Genomic DNA, 25845 nt, shown 5'->3' on the forward strand with positions numbered 1-25845 from the left:
CTGCACTCTTAATGCAATTCATATTAACTGGTGTGCGTGTGCGTGTGTGCGCGCGCACGCGCGCGTGTGTGTGTGTGTGTGTGTGTGTGTGTGTGTGTGTGTGTGTGTGTGTGTGTGTGTGTGTGTGTGTGTGTGTGTGTGTGTGTGTGTGTGTGTGTGTGTGTGTGTGTGTGTGTGTGTGTGTGTGTGTGTGTGTGTGTGTGTGCGTGCGAGCGCAACATTCTACCTTAAGTTTGGACATAAACAATTCTACACAGCATTTAATTTAAGTTCCGAGGGTGTAAAGATGGATGAAAGGTATTTTTGTATTTGCTTCCTCCCAGGTCTGTTTTAGGGAATAAAGGGCTTTGACAGATATAAAACAGAAAAATAACCAAAAGGAAAGCACACAGATGTTCCCTTATCTAGAATGTTCTGTTTGTGAGGTGCATCTCAAACCCTTAAAAAACATCTGCAGACTGGTGGAATCTGCATGGAAGGGCTTGGGATGATATGTAGCTGAGCTTGTAGATCTGTTATTTGAAAAAAAAAGAAAAAAGTGAAGAAAAACATTTTGATATTCTTGAAACATCTTAACACTTAATCTTGCGTGGGGGTGTATTTGTTTTCAGATGGGGGTCCACAGCCAAATACATATTACTTCGGGGGTCCTTGACATGAAAAAGTTTGAGAAGCACTGGTTGCAGTGTGTCCTTGTTGCAGTTTTGGCCCTCCTGCGCTCTCCTGTAGCAAAGGCTAGTGCACTCATGTGTGTCACAACTGCAGGTGTGTGTGTGTGTGTGTGTGTGTGTGTGTGTGTGTGTGTGTGTGTGTGTGTGTGTGTGTGTGTGTGTGTGTGTGTGTGTGTGTGTGTGTGTGTGTGTGTGTGTGTGTGTGTGGCGTTGTGAATTCGGCCCATCACTCCTAGTTATTGATGGTCTCATTCTGTACCTCTCTCTCCCTGACCCAGTTCCTCTGCGATGACACTTCATACACATACTCGAGCACACACACACCACCCACTGCCAGCAAATGTTGTCAGAGCCGAGAGAAAAAAAGAAGAAAAGGAAAAATAATGAAAGTAGAGAGTCAAAGAGACTGTCAGTGAGAGAGAGAGAGACAAAGTCAGATACAGAGAGACAGTCAAAGAGAGAGAGACAGTCAAAGAGAGAGAGACAGTCAAAGAGAGAGAGACGGTCAAAGAGAGTGAGACGGTCAAAGAGAGAGAGACCGTCGAAGAGAGAGCTGGATTCGAAGACAGAGATGGAGTAGAAGACCGAGTGTCTAAGAAATAAACAGAGAGAGAGACAGTCAGAGGGAGACAGAGAGAGAGAGACACACACAGTCAGAGAGAGTACAGTCTAACAGAGGGATGTTGTCGGAGAGAGAGACATTGTCAGAGACAGGCAGAGAGAGAGAGAGAGTCAGAGATGGAGCGAGGTAAGAGAGTTGGAATGAGAGCGAGACAGAGAGACTTTATTGGAGAGCAGCCTCTAGTTAAAGTGGACTCATACAGTAGAGGCTAGTAACACAAGGCAGCTTGATTTAGTATGAGAGAGAGAGAGAGGGATATTTGATTTTAAAAGTCCTTTATTACACACTGCCTGGGTAATACAGGCCATAACCAGGACATCAACTATGTCTATATGCCTGACTTATATGCAAAGTAAACACTAAAGGAAAAAAAAGGAATAAACAGAAACACAACCAGCCTCAAAACCCAGATCAGAAAGAGAAAGAAGTTGTCTCCCAATGATCCCAATACTCCCCCTAATGCCCACTTTACACAGAAAGCCTCCAGATTGTCCACCATCTTGTTGTAGGAATGTTCTACCCTGAATCGTGCCTTTAACAGTCCAGTCAGTATGAGCACAGGGTCCACACAGCCCACCTCGTGAGCACGATTCCTAAGGCTCAGCCAGATGGCCAGAGAGAGAGAGAGAGAGAGAGAGAGAGAGAGAGAGAGATAGACAGAGAGAGGCAGAGAGGGAGACAGTCAGAGAAACAGAGAGAGGGGACATCAAGTGAGTAACAGAGAGCCACAGACAGACAGACAGACAGACAAGTCTCATGTCAAGGTGGTTGCACAGTATACCAGAGCTCAAAGTGACTCAAATGGGTTCATTTTATGCCTGCTGAATACAGAAACAAATGCAGTAGTATTTAACCACTTAACCCATTAAAACATGGGTCATTTCAGATTTTAGCGTTGGCTATTCAAAAATAGCAGATAATACAAGCTCACAGCGTGTCACTTTGTGCTGTGGTGCCTGCGAGCTTGTACATCTGCTATCTTTTACACATTTCTTTTCTTCTGGGGGTCCCTGGCACAAAACATTATCAGATGGGGGTCCACGGCCAAATATATATCAATTTGGGGGTCCTTGGCACAAAAAAGTTTGAGAACTATTAATTTAGAAGGCATTTGTAGAATCGGCCTCAGGTCTTAATGGGTTAAACCCTATACTTTGTTGCCCGTATCCCCAGGGTCTATACCTGCCCCCCTCCTTTTTTGTTTATTTTTGCCAAATATTTGCCTTTTATGACCAAAAAAGGGAAGTAAGGGTTTATTTGGTTAATGATAAACTTTATTTCTGGAGCAGCATGCAAGGCCTTTGCAAACAGCCTCAGCCATGACTGATACAAATATTATGATGATACAGAAAAATCGATTTATTTATTTATTTATCCATCCATCCATCCATCCATCCATTGTTGGCAATATCTGACATGTAATATGCGACAGTGAATGTACATGAACCGTATTTTTGTATGTCCAATACTACCTGATCAATTTTGAGAATATGCAGTAAATGTGTTCTTTCTTGGTCTGGTTCTACAGCGCAACTACCTGGGCAGTGCCACGTTCTCAGTGGGTGACCTGCTGAAGTCTAAAGACCAACAGCTGACTCTGAATTTGAGGTAAGTCTACACTCAGAATGTATTGACTGCTCTTTAGATTTTGTCTAAACCAACTGGGACCTAAAAGGAGGACTCAGATTTATATACCTTACAGTATATATTTTGTTGATCGGAGTCCCCCAGGGGTCTATCCTAGGCCCCCGCCTTTTTTCCCTCTTCATCAACTCTCTTGCAACGTATTGAGAGTGTAGATGAGAGTGTGTAGATCTGTTATTTTGGCGAAATATTTGCCCCAGAATAGGGACACTATAGGTTAGTGTGGTGCACTATGCAAGATGAGCAACAACAACCGCTGATTGTTTTGCTATGGGTTCCAGCTTCCACTTGTTAGCAGCTGAATTATTTTTTTTATGTTCACAGTGAAAACATTGTACATGGTATCGTTGATTCACAATTAATTTTGTTCAGCAAATAAAAAGTACTAAGACTACAAATTCATTGCCCAGGTTTTAGGTTTTACTGGTAAGGTTTACTGTTACTCACTCTGCTATGAGTGGAATAGCTTTTCTGAGGAAATGGTGCCACATGGACTCTTTTGGAAGAACGGAAGAACATGCATACAAACGCATACAAAGTGGAACCAGATGCTGACATAGTGTATAGAGGAATATTGTGTTCTTTAATATTATGAGTGCACAGTATATCAAAAGTTAAATGGATAAAGTTAATAGTTATTATCATTTCGATAATGTAAATTCATCCGATAATTATCGGCTAATGAGAATCTATTTGACTTATCAGGCAAAGAATGTCATAAATTACTGTATGATTTTGACCTTAGGCTATCTGTTTTTATGTCATGGCTATGGAAAATAAACAGTGATCGATCTTTTTGAAAATGTAAAAAAGTAAAATTATCTGTAGTATCTCTGTCGCCAACAACAAGCTGTTATTATCGGTTATTGTTATCAACCCAGAAATTCCATGGTCAGTGCAAAATTCATGTTTTGGGGTTAGAGAATATGAGTGGGTAATCAGACTCATGCTGTGGAGATGTGAGGATGTGTCCTCAGGCCTTGGGGTACGGTCACACACCTAACTTTGATTCTGCCTATGTGGCCGTCTTTTTGCACTGGATTTCAATGGGAACAGAGAGTTTTGTTGCCATTGCGTGGCTTAAACAAAACACTCCGTTCCCATTGAAAACCATTGCAAAAAAACGCCCACATAGGCAGAATCAAAGTTAGGTTTGACCCTACCCTTAAGCATTTTTATGCAAGTAAATACATCTTAGCAAATGCTCTTTTGTACATGAAGCTACCCTGTACAACCAAAGTTTTCTATTGTTTTACATTCTAGAAACTCCACTGGAGTATTTTAGGGCTTCTTAAGTAGATGTTAACCGAGGTTAGACAGTTCCTCCCACCCACATTCTCCCTTTCAGTATAACAATTTGAGCAGGCTACTGTAGCTTAACACATTAGCCAGCTTCCTTGGGCAGCTATAGTACACCAGAGTTAGTTGTTACATGTTTGTTCGAGTAAAATCTCCTGTCCTTGACCAGGGAAATAGAGTTAGCTTAATAGAAAGCTGAACTGGCGGTTAGAGGTCAAGGTTGATTCAAATGAAAAACTATGGGGAGCAGAAAGAAAGAAAGCAGAATTACAGTACAGACAGAAATGCCACCCACCTCTATTTCTGAAATAGTCTGATCACGTCCTGCACAGATTTTCAGTCTCCTGAGGAAAAGTTGATTTTCTCTTTCCTTACATAATGCACTAATGCATCAGTGTCACGAATCTTTCGACCACAATTTCCGACCCTATTTACTGATGTCTTTCCCACAGATCGAAATGCAGTGGCACTTTAGTCACGGTTCCTTTTGACACACTAGTCAGTTGAGTAGCTCTTTGTAACTGAAGTTCTTGCCACCCACGCTCCAAAACCCTTTTCATAGTCATTTAGATCTTTTTTTTCTGGCGCATTGATCCAAAATTGAGGTCAAGTGGGCCTATTCACCATTTTTTGTATATGCTGCAGAGCATTAGGGTGGTAATTGTTTAACTGTATCATGCAGTAAACCTGTAGGGGAGCATCCCATAAAGCCACAACTAGCTTGTCATCCCGCAAATTGGTGTGTAATTTGATTTGGGTCAAAATAAGTTAAACACTGATTGAGCATCTCCAAATACTTATCTATCATTCACCTAAAAGTCAAAGCTGAAATTGGCGCACAAATATCAAAATAATGTATAAATATCCAGTTAGGTTTAGTCCTCCTGTATTAACAGTACCCACATCAGCTTATCTTTCATATACAATGATGCAGCAATGTTACAAGATTAATCCCTTGCTTCTCTGTCATTTCAAATCCAAATAAATGTACCACAAAATCAGGTTAAAAGTATTCTAGTTTTAAAACGAAAGCATACATTTTCTTCTTCATTTCTGAGAAAAAATACGACAGGAAGTGAGATGTTACAATGGAGTTGTCTACTTCCAGCAGAAAACAAAGGACCGTTATTTCTCACCTTTAGCTGAAGGTATGTAAATGAAATGAACAGGGGTCCAGCCAGAGATTATTGTGCACAAAAGCCGCTTTGTTATACATTTAATTACATGCCTTGTTCTTTAACAATAGGGAGAGCAGCTGCTAATGTTTTAAAGTTCCACACTGCTGAAGGACCATGATATAATTATTGGGGATGTGCTGAACTAAATTAAAACATTGAAATGTACAATCGAGTCACCGCTCACAAGTGAAGCATTATGTTTTAATATTTTCTTCATTACTGCATCATTCAAATAAAACGTAGGTGGAGTAAATCCACCATTATTCATTTGTTGTCCGAAATATTACCTAAATATATCACTGGGTTTTGTGCTATACTGGGTTTTGTGATGTTCTATCTACAGTATTTTGGCAGACTCAGCTTTGTTTGCATTTGTTTGTGTGCTAAAAGAGTGACTTTGAGAGCTGTTTCACTGAACAATGTAAGTCAGACTGTTTTTTTTGGATTATTCATTTCTAATCAATGGTGCAACAGACCAATACATCTCACCAATTGGACCAGTTACATCATGACAAGATAACTACACAACCCAAACCTCTACCAAATGTCCATGTGCTTTAAGCAGCACGCTCCACCCCTGAACCAAACACGTCACAATGATTCAGCACCATAGACAGCGCCTTTATTTTATACAGACAAAGGCAGAACAGTCTGTCTGTATAGGCCTGTTTTCCATCAACCAAACATTGGGCACACTTTTAAGCATAATCGATGAAGGAAAGCACAAACAGCGCGTATATTTCCAACAACCCTTATTCAGTGGTGGAGAGTAACTAAGCACATTTACTTAAGTACTGTACTTAAGTACAATTTTGAGGTATTTGTACTTTACTTGAGTATTTCCAATTTCCAATACTTTTACTTCTACTCCACTACATCTCAGAGGCAAATATTGTACTTTTACTACACTACATTTACTTGAAAACTTTAGCTGCTAGTTACTTTTCAGATATAAACTATGATATAATGAAACATACATGAACCACTTTAGCCCTATTTTATACCTAGGCTATAGCAGATCTACAAGCTCACAACGCGTCGCGACGCGTTGTGAGCTTGTAGATCTGCTATTTTCAAATATTTAGTACTTTTACTTTTGGTACTTTAAGTACATTTTGATGCCAATACTTTTGCACTTTTACTCAAGTAAATTTTGAATTCTGGACTTTTACTTGTAACAGAGTATTTTTATATTGTAGTATTGGTACTTTTACTTAAGTAAAGAATTTGAGTACTTTTTCCACCACTGCCCTTATTGCATCACATGCACATCAATGATCAACGATAGTACTCAGATCTTATTCATTTTGTCTTTGGTATATGAAAATCCAAGTGTGGACCTAAACATGTCACATCAGACAGAAATTCACGTTCAGCTGGTGAATATGTGATGAAAAAAATCGCTTAGGCTTCTCCTTCAGAAGCTCTTCTATTTGAGCTGAGGAGTAACATCACTGGAATCCAGTTCTCTTAACAAGTCACTTTCTAAAAACATGCGAGTCACATGTCCCATGGTTGATTTAGTTTTTGATCAATGAGAGTTTAGTAAACAAACACTACCCTATACCCAGACGAGTTGGTCACTGGTAAAGTCAGCATTTGGAAAAATGTGTGTGATGATACTTTTCCTTATCAGCTGTGACCTCTTGAGGTTTCACTATTTTTAACAAAATGCAAAGTCACCTGAGTGGGCATATGTATTAGTCTTTTGAGTAGGCCTACGCAAGGGACAGATTGGATATCGTTAAGAAATCCAAAACACTGGCCTGACATGCTTGATCTTATCCTTTAATTCTGCTATACGTTTATTGACAGTTACAGTCAACAGATTCACATTCATATTCTGTTAACCCATGGACGCATGCACGCGCACGCACACACACACACACACACACACGGAATGAATGAAAAGACAGTCGCAGTTTGCAGTGGGGGAAAAAAAGTGTGTGATTGGTTGTCACTTGCGGGCCGCCGGGCCGTCTGGAGCTCTGGGCCCCGCGGCTGGAGCTGTGGGCCCTGGGGCTGCAGCTCTGTGAGCCTGTGCGTTAATCTGGGCCTGGCAGCCACTCATACTCAACTGCCTTCCTCCACACACACACACAAAAGGGAGCTTTTACTCTTTACCTTGAGCTCCAGGTATTCAAATGCAGTGAATTCTGGGATAGGGGATTGGCTAGCGATTAGTGAGAACAAAAGAGCCTTTGTTTCATTTGATTACTATTCTTGTTCTAAAACAATAGGGAGAGCAGCTGTTCATGTTTTGGAGTTTAAAGCTGATTGAGGAACATGGTAGGATTGTTAGGGATGAATTGAACTAAAACAAAGTATTACGTTTTAATATTGACTGTCAACATTAACGTGATAATAATGCATTAACGCAGCGTTATTTTATCACCACTAATTATTTTATCACACAATGACGCAGAAATATTATTATTTACTTTTGACCGTTTGACTGACCTGTAGTTTAGGATTCGGCTTTCTATGTCTGTGAGCAGTGGCATGTAAATACAGATTCATAACTTGTGGATTTTGTCGCTGTCGGGTGGAAACCTTGTATGTCCAAGACGTTCCTTCGTCGGCCATTTTCACTACTTTTGTGCGACACTCTTGTATGATGAAGTAGGGCATCAATTCACGAAAAAACATAAAAAGTTGAAATATAGTGATACCACTAAATTGTATTTACTCAATGTCCATTCCAGGCCTTGCCTCTGTACAATCCTCCTTTACAGTATGTCCCTGTCTTGATTTTCTTATTTGTAGTTGGGAACCGCTTCTTATCTCCATCTAGATTATTTTTGTTGTCAATACCTATTCAAAGTGCCATCATACAGGTTTTTGTTTTTACACTGGCACTTCTAATTCCTCTGATCTTTCTAAGATCAGTTCTGAATACTGTGTATCCCCACCTTGAACCCTGTCTGGCAGGCTTGCAATTGAAGTACTGAAGTGTATTCTACTGCTGCACTTGTGCTTGAAATCATGCTGAATGAGAATGGCAGTCTAGCGGTCCCAGTGAATTCCATTTGTCCCTGCCCCGGTGGGCTGTCTTTTATTGTACTGTCATGCATGTCCGTTCATACTCGTGTCTATGATATGTCCACCTCTGGCCCTCTCTCATTCTCTGCTTCTCCGTTCTTTCCTCATTATGTTTCTGTAGCTGTTCTCATTTCCTGCAGGTGAGCCCAGGTCCCTGGGTGTAATTGTCTCTGGAATGATTGACAGCCAGGGCTGCAATGAGGATGAGGGGAGGACAGAGATGCAGCTGTGTGTGTGTGTGTGTGTGTGTGTGTGTGTGTGTGTGTGTGTGTGTGTGTGTGTGTGTGTGTGTGTGTGTGTGTGTGTGTGTGTGTGTGTGTGTGTGTGTGTGTGTGTGTGTGCATGCGCACGCACGCACGCAAAAAAAAAAAAAAGATGTCACAGGGTTTTCAGTCCAGACGGACCACAATGACTCCACTTGGTCTGTATCGTCCGCATCAGTCAAATAATGACGTATTGATATGCATCTAATCATCGTCTGCATTACATTACATATTGACATCATTTCATGGTTCGGATAAACGTCAGACTGTGATGATGGCATGAGACGAGGCTGTACAGTCAAGTATACTGTCTGGGTATACATACACTCCTGGGGTGTGGCGGCATTGACGTACAATTTGAAACAGGACTTCCCGGCAGCAGACTGAATCAGCAGAGAGGAGCAGCCTTTTTTAATCAAAACATGGCAGAGGACCAATCAAATAGGTAAACAGAAGCAGGTCTGTGTTGCCACCGCTACAGACTCTTTACACTCATCTGGATTAATGCCAAAACACACATCGGTGGCGTGCTCTGTTCATCCTACGTCCGAGAGGGTTCCCGGGTGGGCTTAACTCATTAAGGCCGATTCTACAAATGCCTTCTAAATCAGTAGTTCTCACACTTTCACGAATGTTTCAATCTTTTTTCAAAAATAGCAAATGTACAAGCTCACAGCGCGGCAAGAAGCGTTAAGCTTAAAATGTTGCATTAAGTTGCTCTTTGAGATCATCTGAAGCTTCATTTCACTCCACTGTTCCAGTCATTATAGTCTCTGCTCAGTCACCATTTCCCCCAAATAGCGCCATCATCTAGGTTTGATTTTATTCCATAGGAAAGGAAATGGAACAACTTTCCACTAGGCAGATCATTGGTGTGTTCAATCAGACTATTCACACACACACACACACACACACACACACACACACACACACACACACACACACACACACACACACACACACACACACACACACACACACACACACACACAGCCGTTGTCTGGGTTTGACGTCTTAAGGTTTGTTGTTGTCTAGCAGATACAAATGTCCCAATCTCTGTGCAGTCACAGTTGGGCAAACAACTTGTTTTGAGGTTGACTTTGCTCAACAGAACGGACTGTAGGATTACATATTTTCACCCTTGAGGCAGAGATACTTTACTGGGCCGAACAATCTTGTATTCAAGCATGCGTGTCTGTCTGTACACAGACTGTCTGTACACAGACATGTTCACCTGTCTCTATGTGTTAGTGTATGTATGCAAGCATCTGTAATTGGTAATTGATAATACTGTATAAATATGCATATTGCACCGTATATCTATATATTAAAAATAAAATAATGCCTGTTGTTGACCAGCATAAATGGTTGAATGAAAAATGTTACAACAAACATTACTTGTGCACTGCAGGTTAGACTAAACATTTTCTCAGTATCTTCATAACTTGAATATAGTACAGTATATGATTGCATGTAAAATGCGATTTTTTAAGAGAGGGACAAACTGGCTGCATTCTGTCAGAAAGATGTCCAGTTGCCTTCATAGAAGAAAGTGCCCTTTTGTAAACCTACAAAATAATTTCTCTCATTTATACCTCTCTTAATACATTCAATACAAAATAATGCTAGGCTAGGTGGTTTGGTTTTCCCCTCATGATAATTGTGGTTTTAGCAAGAAACAAACCGGTGTGCTCAACATAAAAGTCTTCAGAGTATGATTGATGCCAACCCAAAAGGCACAACAATAGGAAATGAAATCATCAGCACTTGTAAAGTAAGTAAGTACAGTATGTGACACTCATAATAAAGCACAGCAGGAAAAGGAAACAGTCTTAGGCCTTCCTCAGCATTTCTGAGAAATGTGGGTGTTAAGGACATCAAGCATGTCACGCCAAAAAGTATAAACTTGCTAGGATCTGTTGACAGGCTTTTTAACAGGTTTTAATAGGCTTGTCTATTATTTATCATCCATATTGTTAACTGATTTAGTATATAAAGTACACTTTTGTTGGCTTCTCTCGTTTCCAAATTTGCTGCTGTCTTCCAGTAATGAATAAACAACATCAGGGCCCCTGCCCTCCCAGTAGTGTGTGCACGGCCCTGTTTGCACGTACTGATGCAAACACTTGAATCAAATTGAAATAAAAACCCATGGGCAACACTACCGTTGAGTTTAGAAAAATCCTGCTATTGTTATTGATCTGTTTAGGTGTGTGTGTGTGTGTGATGAGTTAGTTTTTTTATTTAAGACGCCTCATTTTGCATACCATTTTCTTATTTTGTAATCAAAACAAGGACCACACATACCTTTGTTTTCACTTTCCTCAAACCTCCACAATTTGGCGATTTGGCATTTTGCCATAGGTGAATAATATGTGGAGGGAAAAATCAACTGAGCGGAGGAGAGATTTTACAGTATGCGCTAGTTTACACAATATCTTCCTTCATTTGGCTGTACAAGAACACTGTGAGATATCATTATGTAGGCTACATTCTTTCCCTGATGAAGTTATGTTTAAATGTTGCTCTTGGCTCTCAGGTGGCAGAAGGTATTTTTGTTCCCTGAGTAAAACGTCATACACATCATTTACTCACTAGAGCTGTTGGAGGTGGTAGGCTGCCTGGCAGGAGGTGTTGCTTCACCGGCTAATCTTTAGAGAAAATACATCTTCTGCCTCCTCGAGCCAGCCAGTGGAATTTGGGGAGCAATATTTTAGTTTTACTGTAAGTTTAATATTGAGCAAGCTCTCAAAAGTCTCTATATAGTAATGTGTCAATTGGTATTCAATATATTCCTATTTTATGGCATCCCTAATGTTCACTGATGTTGCTTATTCTCCTGCCTGCCACCTCTTCCACACCTGAGCCCTCTGGCTCCAGTTTTCTTACTGTACACATTGGTCCAATCTCAGCACCGTCACCACGAGTAAAAGACTAGTTTATTCCTTCTCTTCATACAGCGTGTGTGTGTGTGTGTGTGTGTGTGTGTGTGTGTGTGTGTGTGTGTGTGTGTGTGTGTGTGTGTGTGTGTGTGTGTGTGTGTGTGTGTGTGTGTGTGTGTGTGTGTGTGTGTGTGTGTGTGTTATTTTTCTGTCAGTGAGGCACAACTACTTGGGTTGAACAGATGTATTTTGTAATATTTTTTATTTGATCAAATAAAACAAGGTCACAATGTGTCGCGGTGTGGCGCATTGGTGAGCTTGTAGTTAAGCACTTTTTTGTGCAACACCACCATATGAGTGTAAATGAAACAGTTGGCGTAAGGAGGGTTGAAGCCTGCACACAGATTGTGTTTGTTAGAAGCTCCGGACCGCTCACTAATTAAAGACCAGATGGTCAGATTGAAAGGGACTGCTCAATAAGATGTCTGATAAGCTCACAAGCTACATCCAAGTGTGGTACAGGAGTAGGCTTTGTTCAGTGCTTATGCTGTATGAATATGACATTTACTGAATGACAAACATGTACAAATACCTTGGGAATGTAATATTTCAATGTTACTACTCGGACTTCTCAGGGATAACGAAAATCGGGAACGATGCACGTTGGGAATCAATGCCCCACCCGGTTCAATGCCCCAGCAAGTACAGTACTCACTGTACTTGCTGTTAGACTACCCAGTGCAGTACCCATTACCACAGTACTAATAAGTACTGTGGTACCGAACCGACCCACATCACGCCCTCGGGTCCTCTGCAATACGCACACCTAGTTAGTTACAAGTCAATTTGTATGGGTTTATGGTTTAGCTCACATGGGACTTGCGTGGGGAAGATAAGTATATTTCTTAGTAATATTTTAAAGGGCCTCTGAAAGCAGAAGTTGATAATGGTGATGAGGTGTGTCTGAGTATGTTGTTATTGAGCTAATAACTTTCTCCCAGACTTAATCAATGTTGTTTGTATGGAACAAGACTTGTTATGGGGACAACAGTTATTGGATTGAGTTAGACCTCAGTTAAAATGTTCTGAACTGAGCTTTTTTCAAAATCTTTATGTAACCACACAAGTCACTAACAACTTCTTATCTACACGGCATGGGGCAGGCAATCTCTGGGTCCATTGTCATACTCTGTTATACTCAGCTATAAGCTTGTATAGGAGTGAGCAAGGTTGAATAGAAAATTCAAATACCTGAGGTCCACCCATTTGTTGAACTTGTACAGTATGATATAGTGTAGTGAGTCTCAAGGAGCATTATTAACATTGCCTGCATTTCTATAGCACCTTTATACAAAGCGCTTTACAATGTGCCTTACATTCACCCATACCGATGATGGAGGCGACCATGCATTAAAAGACACTCGGACACAATGCCAGGCGGAGCCACAGATCCAACCGGATGCCTTCTAGCTGGTTCAAGGCGGCTGCTCTACCTCCTGAGCCACTTCTGCCACATAGGGTTTGGATCCTTTGTGATTTTAGCGGTTCCCTCTTAACAGTCCGATTCCTAAACGGTTCCCTTTAATGATTCCGGTATATTTAAAAATACATATTTAATTTATCCATTGTAATTTTTGATAAACATAAATTCAATCATTCATACAGTATTGCACAGGCTACATAGGCCTACTATTATAGTGGTTCTCAAAGTGAGGTGCAGGGATCCTCTGGGTTATTTGTGGGGGTTCCAAATGGACCCTTACAGGTCTGTAACTCTGGGAGTGTACAAATGGAACCAAATGGGTCCATTTGGTTCCATTTGTACACTCTCATAGTTATGGTGGTCCTCGAAATTAAAACGTTGGAGAACCACTGACCAGTGTGATAAAACCAGTTCCTGAAAGTGTTCCAAATGTAATGGAGCTGACTCCGGTTCCTCAATGTTGGATCTGGTTCCTCTGGTTCCGGATTCCCAACCCTATAGCCGTGTAAGCCTGAGTTACCGTGGTTGCGCATCACACTGAAAATATCCGAACTTGTAGATCTGCTATTTTCAGTGCGAGACACTGCAGTGCAACTTAGTATGAATGAGGTATAAGCACTACATGACCTTGGAGGGCTGAACCTGGAGTAAGCACTCAGACATGTCCAGAGCTGTCACTCCACTGGGTGATGACCTCTCACAGTCACCGTTAGATTAGAACATGGTGACACTGGATGTCACATGTCATGTGACACACTGTGTGACACACTGTGTGTGTGTGTGTGTGTGTGTGTGTGTGTGGAGGTAATAGGATTACTGTACTGTGTGTGTGTGTGTGTGTGTGTGTGGGGGGGGGGGGGGGGTAATTGTGCAACTGTGTGTGTGGGTGGGTGGGTGCTTGCGCTGGCGGTCTATTCAGAGGGTCAGTGGTGGAAGATGAATAGTGGACCAGAAATGTGTGTGTGTGTGTGTGCATGTGTGCGTGGGTGCATGTACCAGTATTCATGTGTCTGTTTAGAAAATACTACACATGAGACTGAGAGTGCACAGTGCACACGCATGCATGCAAAAGCATGTGTGTGCACTGTGCACCCTCAGTCTCATCCCACCTGGGGTTATGCTGCTCAGAACACATTCATTCTTGCGTGTGTGTGTGTGTGTGTGTGTGTGTGTGTGTGTGTGTGTGTGTGTGTGTGTGTATGTGTGTGTGTGTGTGCGCGCGCACGCAGGCATGTGGTCAAACTTGTCTTCATTCATCAGTGTCACGTGTGTAGGTGATGCACACATGCATTGATGCACATACCCTGGTGAACAGAGTGTGTGGGTGTCCCTGTGTGTGTGTGTGTTTGTGTGTGTGCGTACACGTGTGTGGGTGTGCGTGTACACCTGTGCCTGTATGCATGTGCATGCATCACTGTCATTTGTATGCAGTGCTACTAAGGCTATGATATATCCATTTGTAGAATGAATTATTATCATTAACCCCCAATACTACATGTGCACACACACTCACACAGTTGCAGACACACATGTGTGCGCGCGCACACACACACACACACACACACACACACACACACACACACACACACACACACACACACACACACACACACACACACACAGTTACATATTGTCGCTGTCAGTGGAAGTCTCATGTGTCCAAGACTGTTACTTTTCCGGATTCAAATAAAAAAATAGCTAAAATAGCAGAATTACAAGCTCAATACGTGATGCATCGCGACACACTTTGAGCTTGTAGATATGCTATTCTTTGCCACTTTTTGACACTGTAGTATGACGAAAATAGGGCATTGATTTATGAAAAAAACATAAAAAGTTTAAATATGGAGATAAGAGTTTCTGCCAGACAGCAACAATATTCTACTGTGGTGAGCTGACACTTCACCAATAGTCCCCTCATCTATCCGTCTGGATGCTGGCTACAGAATGAATAATCACTGGCATCCACTGTAAGAGACACTCTCTCACACAAGACGTCCTCCTACAATTCCTCTTTTCTCTTGTGATGAGACAAGCCCGGTATATCACACTCTCCTGTCGCGTGCTGTCATTTTTAACCCTCTCCCTCTCCATTAACGCAGCATTACAGCGCGGTGAACGCTCACACTTCATAGCCTGTTACCGTCTCCCGTAAATCTCTGCTCCCTGCTCCCTGTGTTACACGCGTTTGATGTGCGGCCCTATTTCCATCCCCGGTCATTACTCAACCTAGAATGAACGAGGTCCATTGAGAGAGAACGCCTTCACTGTGTGTGCGTGCGTGCGTGTGTGTGTGTGTGTGTGTGTGTGTGTGTGTGTGTGTGTGTGTGTGTGTGTGTGTGTGTGTGTGTGTGTGTGTGTGTGTGTGTGTGTGTGTGTGTGTGTGTGTGTGTGTGTGTGTGTGTGTGTGTGTGTGTGCGCACGCGCGCGTGTGTGAGCAGACTGCGTTGGTTTACTGCAGCAGTAGCTATATTACCCAGTCATGAGCTGAGTTGTCTGTAGATTTGTAGCATGACATGTACATACTGTAGTATAAATGTCAGTTTTTATGTACAGTAGTGTCACACACACTAACCGAATCATAGATTTTTTTTTCCCGGTGGGTGATTTTTCTATTAGAAAGATTTACAGTAATGACAATTTATCCCATGATTCAAAGCATTGGGTTAGGTTATGTTTGGTTGGTGTAGTCGAGGCTTACCGGAAGAGGAATGCTGAGGGTTTTACCGTGAACCATGGTCTATATTCATTTGGCTTCATTATGTACACTCTCAGAGTCAAATTGACACAGAGGATTTGACGATGTACAAGGAATCAAACCGCCATCACCCTTTTCCCCACACAGGGAATTAGGTCATTATCCCTGTCAGTGTTAGTGCCTCTCAACCTTTTGTGGATCAGGCGGAGCCTGTGTTGGTATGCCGTAGTGTGCTACGTGCTGCTACCCTTTGTGCTGTACACAAGCGCCTCATCTGAAATGTGTTTGCGCGGTGCCCTTACACCACTTCACCTCAGGCACCGAACAACATCTTTCAGCAGAATTGCTCCCCGACCGCCATAACCGTTTTTTCTCTCCTCCCCGTGCTCCCAGCTCATTAATGCAGACCTGCTGATTCCTAAAAGAAGAAGCAGAAGCGGGGTGTGTGTGAAACTAACAATACAGAGTACACACACACACACTATAGACACTTTTTGACTCCGTGCGGAGTCAGAGCTCCACTTGGTCTCTCAATAATGCATGTTATGTATACACTGGGGAGGAATGATTAGCGTCTCCAAAATGGAAGGCGAGCTCTCACCCCACAGCAGAACAGCAGCAGCAGCAAATTGGTCTGCTTTAATGGGACAAGAGAACACACACACACACACACACACACACACACACACACACACACACACACACACACACACACACACACACACACACACACACAGTACAGTACAGATGTACAGTAGACAAAGAATGCTCGTTCATGTGAGTATATGTGAATTATTTTGCATGTATGTATTCTGTATGTATGTAAGCATGCACATGCACACACACCTACATTCACACAAGAACGTGCATATATGCACGTAGTCTTATACAGGCACACAAAAAGAATATCTCTATGCGCCGGTATGCAGGCATGTATAGGCAAACACACACGCATGCACGCACACACACACACACACACACACACACACACACACACACACACACACCAATATCTGCAGGCCAAATGAGTGTAGCTTGTCAAGTGTCTGTGTTATATCTTCCTCTTGTCATTGTTGTTCATTCCCCTCTCTCTCTCTCTCTCTCTCTCTCTCTCTCTCTCTCTCTCTCTCTGCTAGTTATTCTCTTATCTCTACCGGGTAGAAGGAGAGGCACCCAGTGGCCCATTTCCACAGTACAATTTTAGATTTAATTTTGATAAACTTACATGCGTGTATGTGTGTGTGTGTGTGTGTGTGTGTGTGTGTGTGTGTGTGTGTGTGTGTGTGTGTGTGTGTGCTAATCGAATCAAATGTATAAAAGTGGCTGATCTTTTGTTATATTCAATTATTACTTGTTATACAGGACTTTGCATAGAAAACGATAAAAGTGCACTCCCCCCTCCGGCTCTTCACCAGGCCGGATTGCCAGGCCTACCATGTGTCAGTTGTCAGGTGCAGCCACGACACAGAGTTTGTATGATAGACGGTGCAACTGCACGCATTAGAGGCCGCCCCCCTATGGGCCGAACTGAAAGTGGTTTTGGAGGTGCATCGTTCTTTTTCTTTCTTTTTTAGGGGGGGCTACAAACTAAAATAATATATTTTTAAGGCAATTACAGGCCATACAGCGTGACCCTAAGGGAAAGATTTCGGCAACAAACTGTGACATTTCTGGCATTCCTGGTGCCCCCTATGGGTGGAAGTGAAATTGCTATAGGCTCTGCACACATTTCTGTGTGTTGTCCACTGCTGTTGTACGGTACCCTACTGGCTCACCTGGATGCAGTGCCTCTGCCCAACACTCCCTGCTGAGTACGGATTATACATGCATTGACAAATATTATCCTCCCAGTCCGGCTTCACTCCCAGGGACGTGCACAGATAGACTCTAGGTGGCGCTAGAGCACCTGCCCTTTGCCCTCTTGACCAGAAGTTTTTTTTTTCCAGTTTACAGCAGGGGTCTTCAACAGAGGGTCCGGGACCCCTACGGGGTCCTCAGAGTTACTACAGGGGGTCCGCCAAATCTTTATGTGATATAATTTTTCTTTTTACCAGAACCACTCGAAACCTAGCATCCCTTTTCTGAGGAGAACTTTAGCCAAAAATAGCAGATCTACAAGCCCACAGCGCCTCGCGCTGCGAGGCGTTGTGGGCTTATAGATCGGCTATTTTTGGCAAAGAGGTATAGGTGTAGAGGGAAAAAAGAGCAGACCAAGTCAACAAAAAAAATTATTTACTTGAGCACCTGCCCCTCAAAATGTCTGTGCACGCCACTGTTCACTCCCCCGAACACGGGCTCGTATATAGATGTGTTCGTATATAGATGCTCGACAAAGCCGGATGCACCGCGAAAGATTTGAAACCCTAGACTCTGCGGTGGTGGGCATGCAGGACTTTCTCACTCCGCCACCCGAGCACCCTTCTGATAGTTCTAGTTTAATATTGTCCTGTGGTGGAAAAAGTGCTCAAATGTTTTACTTAAGTAAAAGTATCAATACTGCAATGTAGAAGTACTCTGCTACAGGTAAACGTCCGGAATTCAAAATGTACTTGAGTAAAAGTACAAAATAAGTACATAATCAGTAAAAAATGTACTTAAAATACTAAAAGTAATACTAAAATGTTTGAAAATGCTGTAGCAGATCTACAAGCTCACAACGCGTCGCGATGTGAGCTTGTAGATCTGCTATTTGCAAATGGCATAGGTATAAAATAGGGCTGAAGTGGTTAATGTATGTCTTATAATGTAATGATTTATATCTGCAAAGTAACTAATAAGTAAAGTTTTCAAATAATTGTTGTCGAGTAAAAGTACAATATTTGCCTCTGAGATGTAGTGGAGTAGAAGTAAAAGTATAGACAATTGGAAATACTCCAGTAAAGTAAAAGTACCTCAACATTGTACTTCAAGTACATTACTTGAGTAAATGTACTTATAGTTACTTTACACCACTGACATTGTCAGACATTAAATAGTGACTCATGTATACTGGACCGGTTTCAGTATCGTCGCTGTTGTCAAAAATACAGCTTGTAGTGGCAGCGCGATCGAGCATGGATGTGCACTCGGGGCTGGAGGAAAAGACTAGAATAAAGTTACTAGGATTCGTCAGTGATGTCATAACTGTCATGTGGTGTCAAGTGCTTCAGACGTTGCACTGCTTTGGTTGAATTCACATTATAAAACTGAGCTGTAGCCAGACTAGCCACGCCTACTAATAAAGTTGATTATTATTTGAGACTTGATTATTTATTTTGCGGTGTGTGTGTGTGTGTGTGTGTGTGTGTGTGTGTGTGTGTGTGTGTGTGTGTGTGTGTGTGTGTGTGTGTGTGTGTGTGTGTGTGTGTGTGTGTGTGTGTGTGTGTGTGTGTGTGTGCCGTTGGCTCAGAGATATCCCGTGGTGAGGTTTCCATATTACGGTACCTCATGTTGTTGCCAGGCAGAAATCTTGTATCTCCATATTTCAAATCATTTTAATTCCCTACTTCGTCATACTACAGTCTCACACAGCAGTTGCAAAATTAACAGATCTACAAGCTCACAACCTGTTGCGTTTCTACGCGTTGTGAGCGTGTAGATCTGTTTTAAGTGAAGGTGAAAGTATGTCTGTGGGTTTTATACATATTGATCCAATGAAGAGTATTAACAAGAGCTTGTTACTAAATAATAACTGCATTCGATCCATTGGAACGCAGGTTCTTTTCTCCATTTCCTGAAAATGGATGGTTGTGGACATACAGTACATTTACACCGGCAGTGAAGCTCAGCTTATTTGCGCACAATCCCCTTCGAATAGCCACCAGTGTCTCCCACCAGCAGCAGCATAGCTGGCCATTCATAATACCAGTTCATAGGAACACACACACACACACACACACACACACACACACACACACACACACACACACACACACACACACACACACACACACACACACACACACACACACACACACACACACACACACAGTACCATAGGGAGCCAAAGCTCTGTGAACCTGACCCAGACAGAGCACAGCACACAGCTACCGAACTTAAATACTGATGAGGTGTGTGTGTGTGTGTGTGTGTGTGTGTGTGTGTGTGTGTGTGTGTGTGTGTGTGTGTGTGTGTGTGTGTGTGTGTGTGTGTGTGTGTGTGGTTATTTTCATCAGGGGAGTGCCTGACAACCCAAGGACATATGTTTCCTCCTTATCACCACATGGCACAGCCATACCCCACACACACACACACACACACACACACACACACACACACACACACACACACACACAGATTGCTCGTGTGTGTCCTGTGTGCCAAAATGTTAAAGACGGTTTTGCTAATTACACTATTCCACAGAGTGCTTCTCTCTCTCTCTCTCTCTCTCTCTCTCTCTCTCTCTCTCTCTCTCTCTCTCTCTCTCTCTCTGTCTCTCTCTCTTTCTCTCACACACACACCACACACACACACACACACACACACACACACACACACACACACACACACACACACACACAACACAGACGTACACATATGTTACCACTTTTCTCTGCATAGTCATTAGCAGCTCAATTTCAAGTAGGAAAGCAAACAAATATTTGGTAATGAATAATGAAGGAAGGCACATAATTACAGAACAAATAAACCTCTCTCTCTTGCACGCACGTACATACGTACGCGCGCACGCACACACACACACACACACACACACACACACACACACACACACACACACACACACACACACACACACACACACACACACACACACACACACACACACACACACACTCACTCACACATTATACATTATAGCTGATGAAACAGAGGAAAGCACACACACACACACGGTCGCTGTGAAATAAATGCACATATGGGCTGCATATCTGCTGCCTCTATCATTACTGAAAAGGCGTTTTTCTGCACCGTTCCTCCTGCATAATCACACAGAGAGCCACCGGGCAGTGAGACTCTCCTGGGACCAACGGGAGAACAGCTCCCCCGGCCAGCACTGCACCAAAACACAACCCTCATCTCCAAATGAATCCTCAATGTTCATTTAAAACGGACCCATTTTAGTTACATTCGTACACTCTCTGAGTTAAATAAACACTCAGCATTTTTTATGGAAAAAATAACATTGACACGGCGCCTTAATTACCTCACGTGAACTGCCCTGCGTTTCATCTGATAGGCTTGGGGACTTACAATACAGTAATGCTACGCATGATAGGGCTTTTAATCCCCACTGCATTCACATTCAACAAAGCACACCGCAAAATCCTGAGTGTTCACTTTAACCCCTGGACATCCCCTTCAGGATAAATCACAGTCATGTCTGTGTCCCTTCTCATTAGTGGTGGAAAAAGTACTCAAATGTTTTACTTAAGTAAAAGTATCAATACTGCAATGTAGAAATACTCCGTTACAAGTATAAGTCAGGAATTATTAATTAATATCAAAATGTACTCTAAGTAGCAAAAGTAAAAGTACTCATTATGCAGAATGTACCATTTCAAGTTTTCAAATATAAAAATATTTTGAAAATAGCTGATCTACAAGCTCACAATGCGTCGCGATGATGTGCTTGTAGATCTGCTATGCCAAAACATATATAGCGGTTAATACTCAGGTGAAGTACAAATACCTCCAAATCTTACTTAAGTACAGTACTTATGTAAATGTACTTAGTTACTTTTCCACCATTGCTTCTCATGTTGTCTCGTTATGGCTTACAAACACGCATGCACACAGATGCTATGCAGAGACAGAGAGAGAGAGAGAGTTGAAGAGTAAAATGAGAAAATGGAGATGTGGTGTTGGGAGCCAGGGATGGAGGAGAAGGGAAGCGTTCTAATAAATCTGTTCAGAATCGCCGCTGAGACTAAGGATGACTGGGGGGCTGGAAGGCAGGGTGGAGAGGGGGGGCTGCACTCAGTGCCAAGTCTCTGTCTAAAGGGATGAGGGGACAATAATGAGGACAAAATGGAGGGAGGGATAGAGACTGAGGGAGGACAAAGAGAGAGAGAGTGCGGGGTTTCAGAATGATGTTTTTCGGAGGTGTCTCTTTCAAGTGTATTCTTCCTCCTTCTGCCACTTCTCCTTTTCACATCTTTTTTTGGAAATTGTGTCGCTCCTTCCGCCAGGCACCCTGCTGGGCTGAGGTAAGGGGAGAACAGCTTCTTTTACCATCTCTCTTCTTGTACGTGACCACCAGAGACAAGGAGGTCACACGTAATTTACTCCTCGCTCGTACATGTGTTAAATCTGCATTGGTATGAGACAGCATGTGACATCACCTATTGTATTTGCTGTGTGCACCTGTCTGCCTCAGTCAAAGCGGCCTCAGACGTTTTACATTTACATCCAATTTCCCTGACGCTCTTATTCCTAGTGACTGGGAAGTGACTTGAAACGATTTCATTGTAGCCATAAAATGTCACCAAAAACAAACAATATGCTGCGTGTAATTTTAAAACACTCAAGATTAGATATGTTAGTAAAAACTACTATGGTCAGTGTCCATAGTGAACGTAAGGGATTGGACAAGAGGGTGCCAAGATAATATATTGTCCCAATACATGTAACTCTACTGTATGCCAGGCATGTACCGATTTATCGTAACTCGATTCAAACTGGTGACAAATTAAATCGATTTAATAAAAAATGTATCGCGATGCAAACAGCAGGAAAAAGAAGAAAATACAGGATCTTTGTAAGAGAATTGATTACAAAAAAGTTTTCAGTCATTTGCTACTGTATTGAAAAGAGGGTAAGAGAAAAAAAGAATAAAAGAGAAGAAAATACTGTATTTGTGTAAAAAATCGTGAAAAATCGTATCGTGAACGTATTATCGTGATTCGAATCGTATCGTGAACGTATTATCGTGATTCGAATCGTATCGTAAGTTGAGTGAATCGTTACATGCCCTCTGTATGCTATTTCACTGTCTCTCTCTCTCTTTCCCTGCCTCTCTCACGCTTACTCTATTTATCTTTTCTCTCACTTGCCTTCTCCATTCCATTCCCATCTGCCTGTACTCTTCGTCTGTCTTCGGGCTCTTCATCATCCCTTTCTTTACTTTCCCTCCCATCCTGTTCATCTTGTCTCACATCCCCTCCTACTCTCTCTTGTCCTCCTCTCTGTCGTTCAGTAGTTCTTGCGTTTCATCAGCATTGAGCGCAGCGGGGGGATAATGTTGAGATGATGTAACGTGATGATGTTCACCAGCCTCAGGTTCAGCCCCAGCCCTGTGAAGTCTTCCTCAGCACCGCTGCTCTGCTGCTCTATTTCTGTCTCTCCTCTGTTCCTCTGTCTCTTGCCCAACGCACGCTTATAGGGTTGCATTATTAACAAGGACATCTTACAATAGCACACATTGACACACACTTGTACTACATTTGGTTTGAGGTGTGTTAGAATGGCATTACTATACAATGGCTCTTGTCCAGTGTGGCATTACGTGTATTCACCAAGTATAGGCTACTGTTGACGTACTTACATTAATAACAAGCGTATTAATAAAACACTGTGTCCTTGGAAGGGGTGGGTTGATAAAATGATATAAGTACCTAATTTGATTACAAACATTTATTGTGTGCTTACGAATGATGCCAACACCTTGTTTTCTATAAGTCAATTAATACACTGGATAATCACATTTACAATTTACAATGCTATAGTGGCCATTGTAAAGTTGGTGTTATATTTGGCAGAAGATCTTCGGTCTTTAGCAGTGGGGTCTAACACTGAAAGTAAAGTTTGCAGCTAGCAATTTATTTGTGAAGTGTGTGTTGTAAACTTTTACTAAGCTTTTAAAAGATAACAGTAAATGTGTTGTATAACAGGGGTCAAAAGGCTATAAAAGTCCCTCAAAAGGCTGAAGCTAAAAAGGCTCTGTAGGCTATAAGTGTATTTTGTGTTTGTTTGATTTTCTTAGAATGTTTTAATACGTGTTATCACAGTAAATGTGCATTCATAGCAAATCTGACTGGGATTATTCTGTATACACCTCAATGCCACTGATCCCAGCATTTATTTAAAAAAGCTTACAAGTACAGATCTTACCATTTTATTTACACAAAGATGTGTGCCGTGTTATCACTACAAATGTGTGCTCATCATACACAGACTCTAGCATCTGTTTCTACATGTATTATTAGTACATCTTAAGTACATATGTGTAACCTTTTATAGAAGTGTTTTACTTTCATCACCACGGTAAACAGCGCACACACACACGCACCCATCATCACCACAGTAGACCACACGCACACACACACACACACACACACACACACACACACACACACACACACACACACACACACACACACACACACACGCACACACCTTTTCCTTTTCAGTCAAGCTCAAGTTCAAGGCGAATGCAAAGCAGCCATTGTTATACATTGACTTTCAGCTCCCCCTTCTCATAAAAAGCTAATTGAGCTTTCCTCAGGCTCGAGGAACAACTGTACCTCATTTGCTGGCCGCATACGCTAACCTCCAGAGAGTGTCATCCGCCCACCACTGTTTACAGCCCTCCAAACAAACACCACTAACTAACACGGCCAGGAGTCGTGTTTGTCCATCCATGCGTGTGCAATGCTTTAGCCCTGACATGCATCTTCCATTAGCATAACAAGGAGCTCCTGTTGACTGGTGATGTTGACTCAGTGTGATGCCAGCTAGAGGTAGGGAACTAGGGATGAGCGCTCCTCTGCAGGAAACACAGCACTCTGCTGGTCTGCTGATAAAGCCTGATTTATACTTTGTCGTACGATGGTATGGCATGCCAAAAATAGCCTGTCTACAAACTCAGGATGCGTTCTATAGCAACGCATTGTGAATACGCTTAAGGATATAGCTTTTAAAGTGTCATTGATTGGTTAGAAGTCGTGTCAGTGTCTTTCTTTCCAGACCGCGTTGCTCTGACTTCCTATGACACTTTCATTTTGTTAGATAGGACTTGCGCTGTTACAGCTGTGGTCGTATTTTTGTTATATTTGTGTCTGTGTCAGGTACTATATGGGTGTGTGTCTGTGTGCTGTGTATGCAAATAGGTGTGTGTGTGAGATACGGAGATGATTGGTGAGGCAAACTTTCGATGTCGGAGAAGTTGCTCTTTCTTATTGGCTTCTGATACTTTCTTGACTCTATTCCGCTTCTTCTTGTCGTAAACTTGTGGGGCGAGGCTTCGGAAAGGAGAACATTTATGGGTGTGTTATTTCGTTTGCCGCCACCACAATTATCAACACCAATTGATAAATGAGGCCCAGCGAGAGTGAGCGTTTCACCATACCATGACAGTGAACGTTTCACCATACAATGAGAGTAAACATTTCACCATACAATGACAATGAGCCAACATGGGGAGTGGGTGGGGGAGCTGGCAGGCACAAATGTTTATGTTTCTACTCAATTGCTATGTTTAGAATGCACCCTGGAATTTTAAGATTGCTTGTTTTAACGGCACCGTGTTTGCACTCATACTTTATGCTGGAGGGGATGAGAAAGAGGCAGGAAGGAGGGAGGGGATGTGAGACAAAGGCAGTGAGGAAAGATGAAGAGATAGACAGGGAGAGAGGGAGAGACAGGCTCTCCTGGACGGTTGATATGTGCAGATAGCAACAAGCTTTTGGAAGAAGAAGGTGTGAGTTACAAAACAGAAACGTGTGTGAAAGTATGACAGAATGTGAGGTAGAATATAGGGAGAGATGTGTTCTTTATCTGCCATTCATTTCTTGTGCTTTTTCTGAAATTTCACTGTTATCTGCAATGCTGCCAATGGTGAATTTCAACTAGCCTTAGACTCATTTTTCTCTCTCTTCTATAATGAGATGGCTTGGTACCTGTACTATTGTTCATCTAGTCTAGTGGTCACTATAATGAATCCAATTGAACTGACCTGAGAATGAGAATGTGTGTGAGAGAGAGAAAGAGGGAGAGGGAGGGAGATGAATATCCAGAGAGAGAGAGAGAGAGAGAGAGATGCTACAGTGAGAAGAGGTTGTGATCTCATCCCTTTCTCATCGTGGTATTGATGTTATTAAAATACTCATAGCAACATTGATCATCT

General features: G+C 42.2%; 1 protein-coding gene across 5 annotated transcripts in view; it reads left to right on the forward strand.

The window, feature by feature from the left end:
• The window catches only part of inpp4b (inositol polyphosphate-4-phosphatase type II B), a 222570-nt gene that overhangs the window by 65697 nt on the left and 131028 nt on the right, over window positions 1-25845 (forward strand). For all 5 annotated transcript variants that reach the window (XM_084043328.1, XM_084043330.1, XM_084043329.1 and 2 more), the window contains one exon: window positions 2822-2901. In XM_084043328.1, coding sequence (XP_083899454.1) covers window positions 2822-2901 — 80 coding nt within the window. The remainder of the gene's footprint in view (window positions 1-2821; window positions 2902-25845) is intronic.

Source organism: Gymnoscopelus microlampas (assembly GCF_963454915.1).
Source record: "Gymnoscopelus microlampas genome assembly, chromosome: 2".
NCBI lineage: Eukaryota > Metazoa > Chordata > Actinopteri > Myctophiformes > Myctophidae > Gymnoscopelus > Gymnoscopelus microlampas.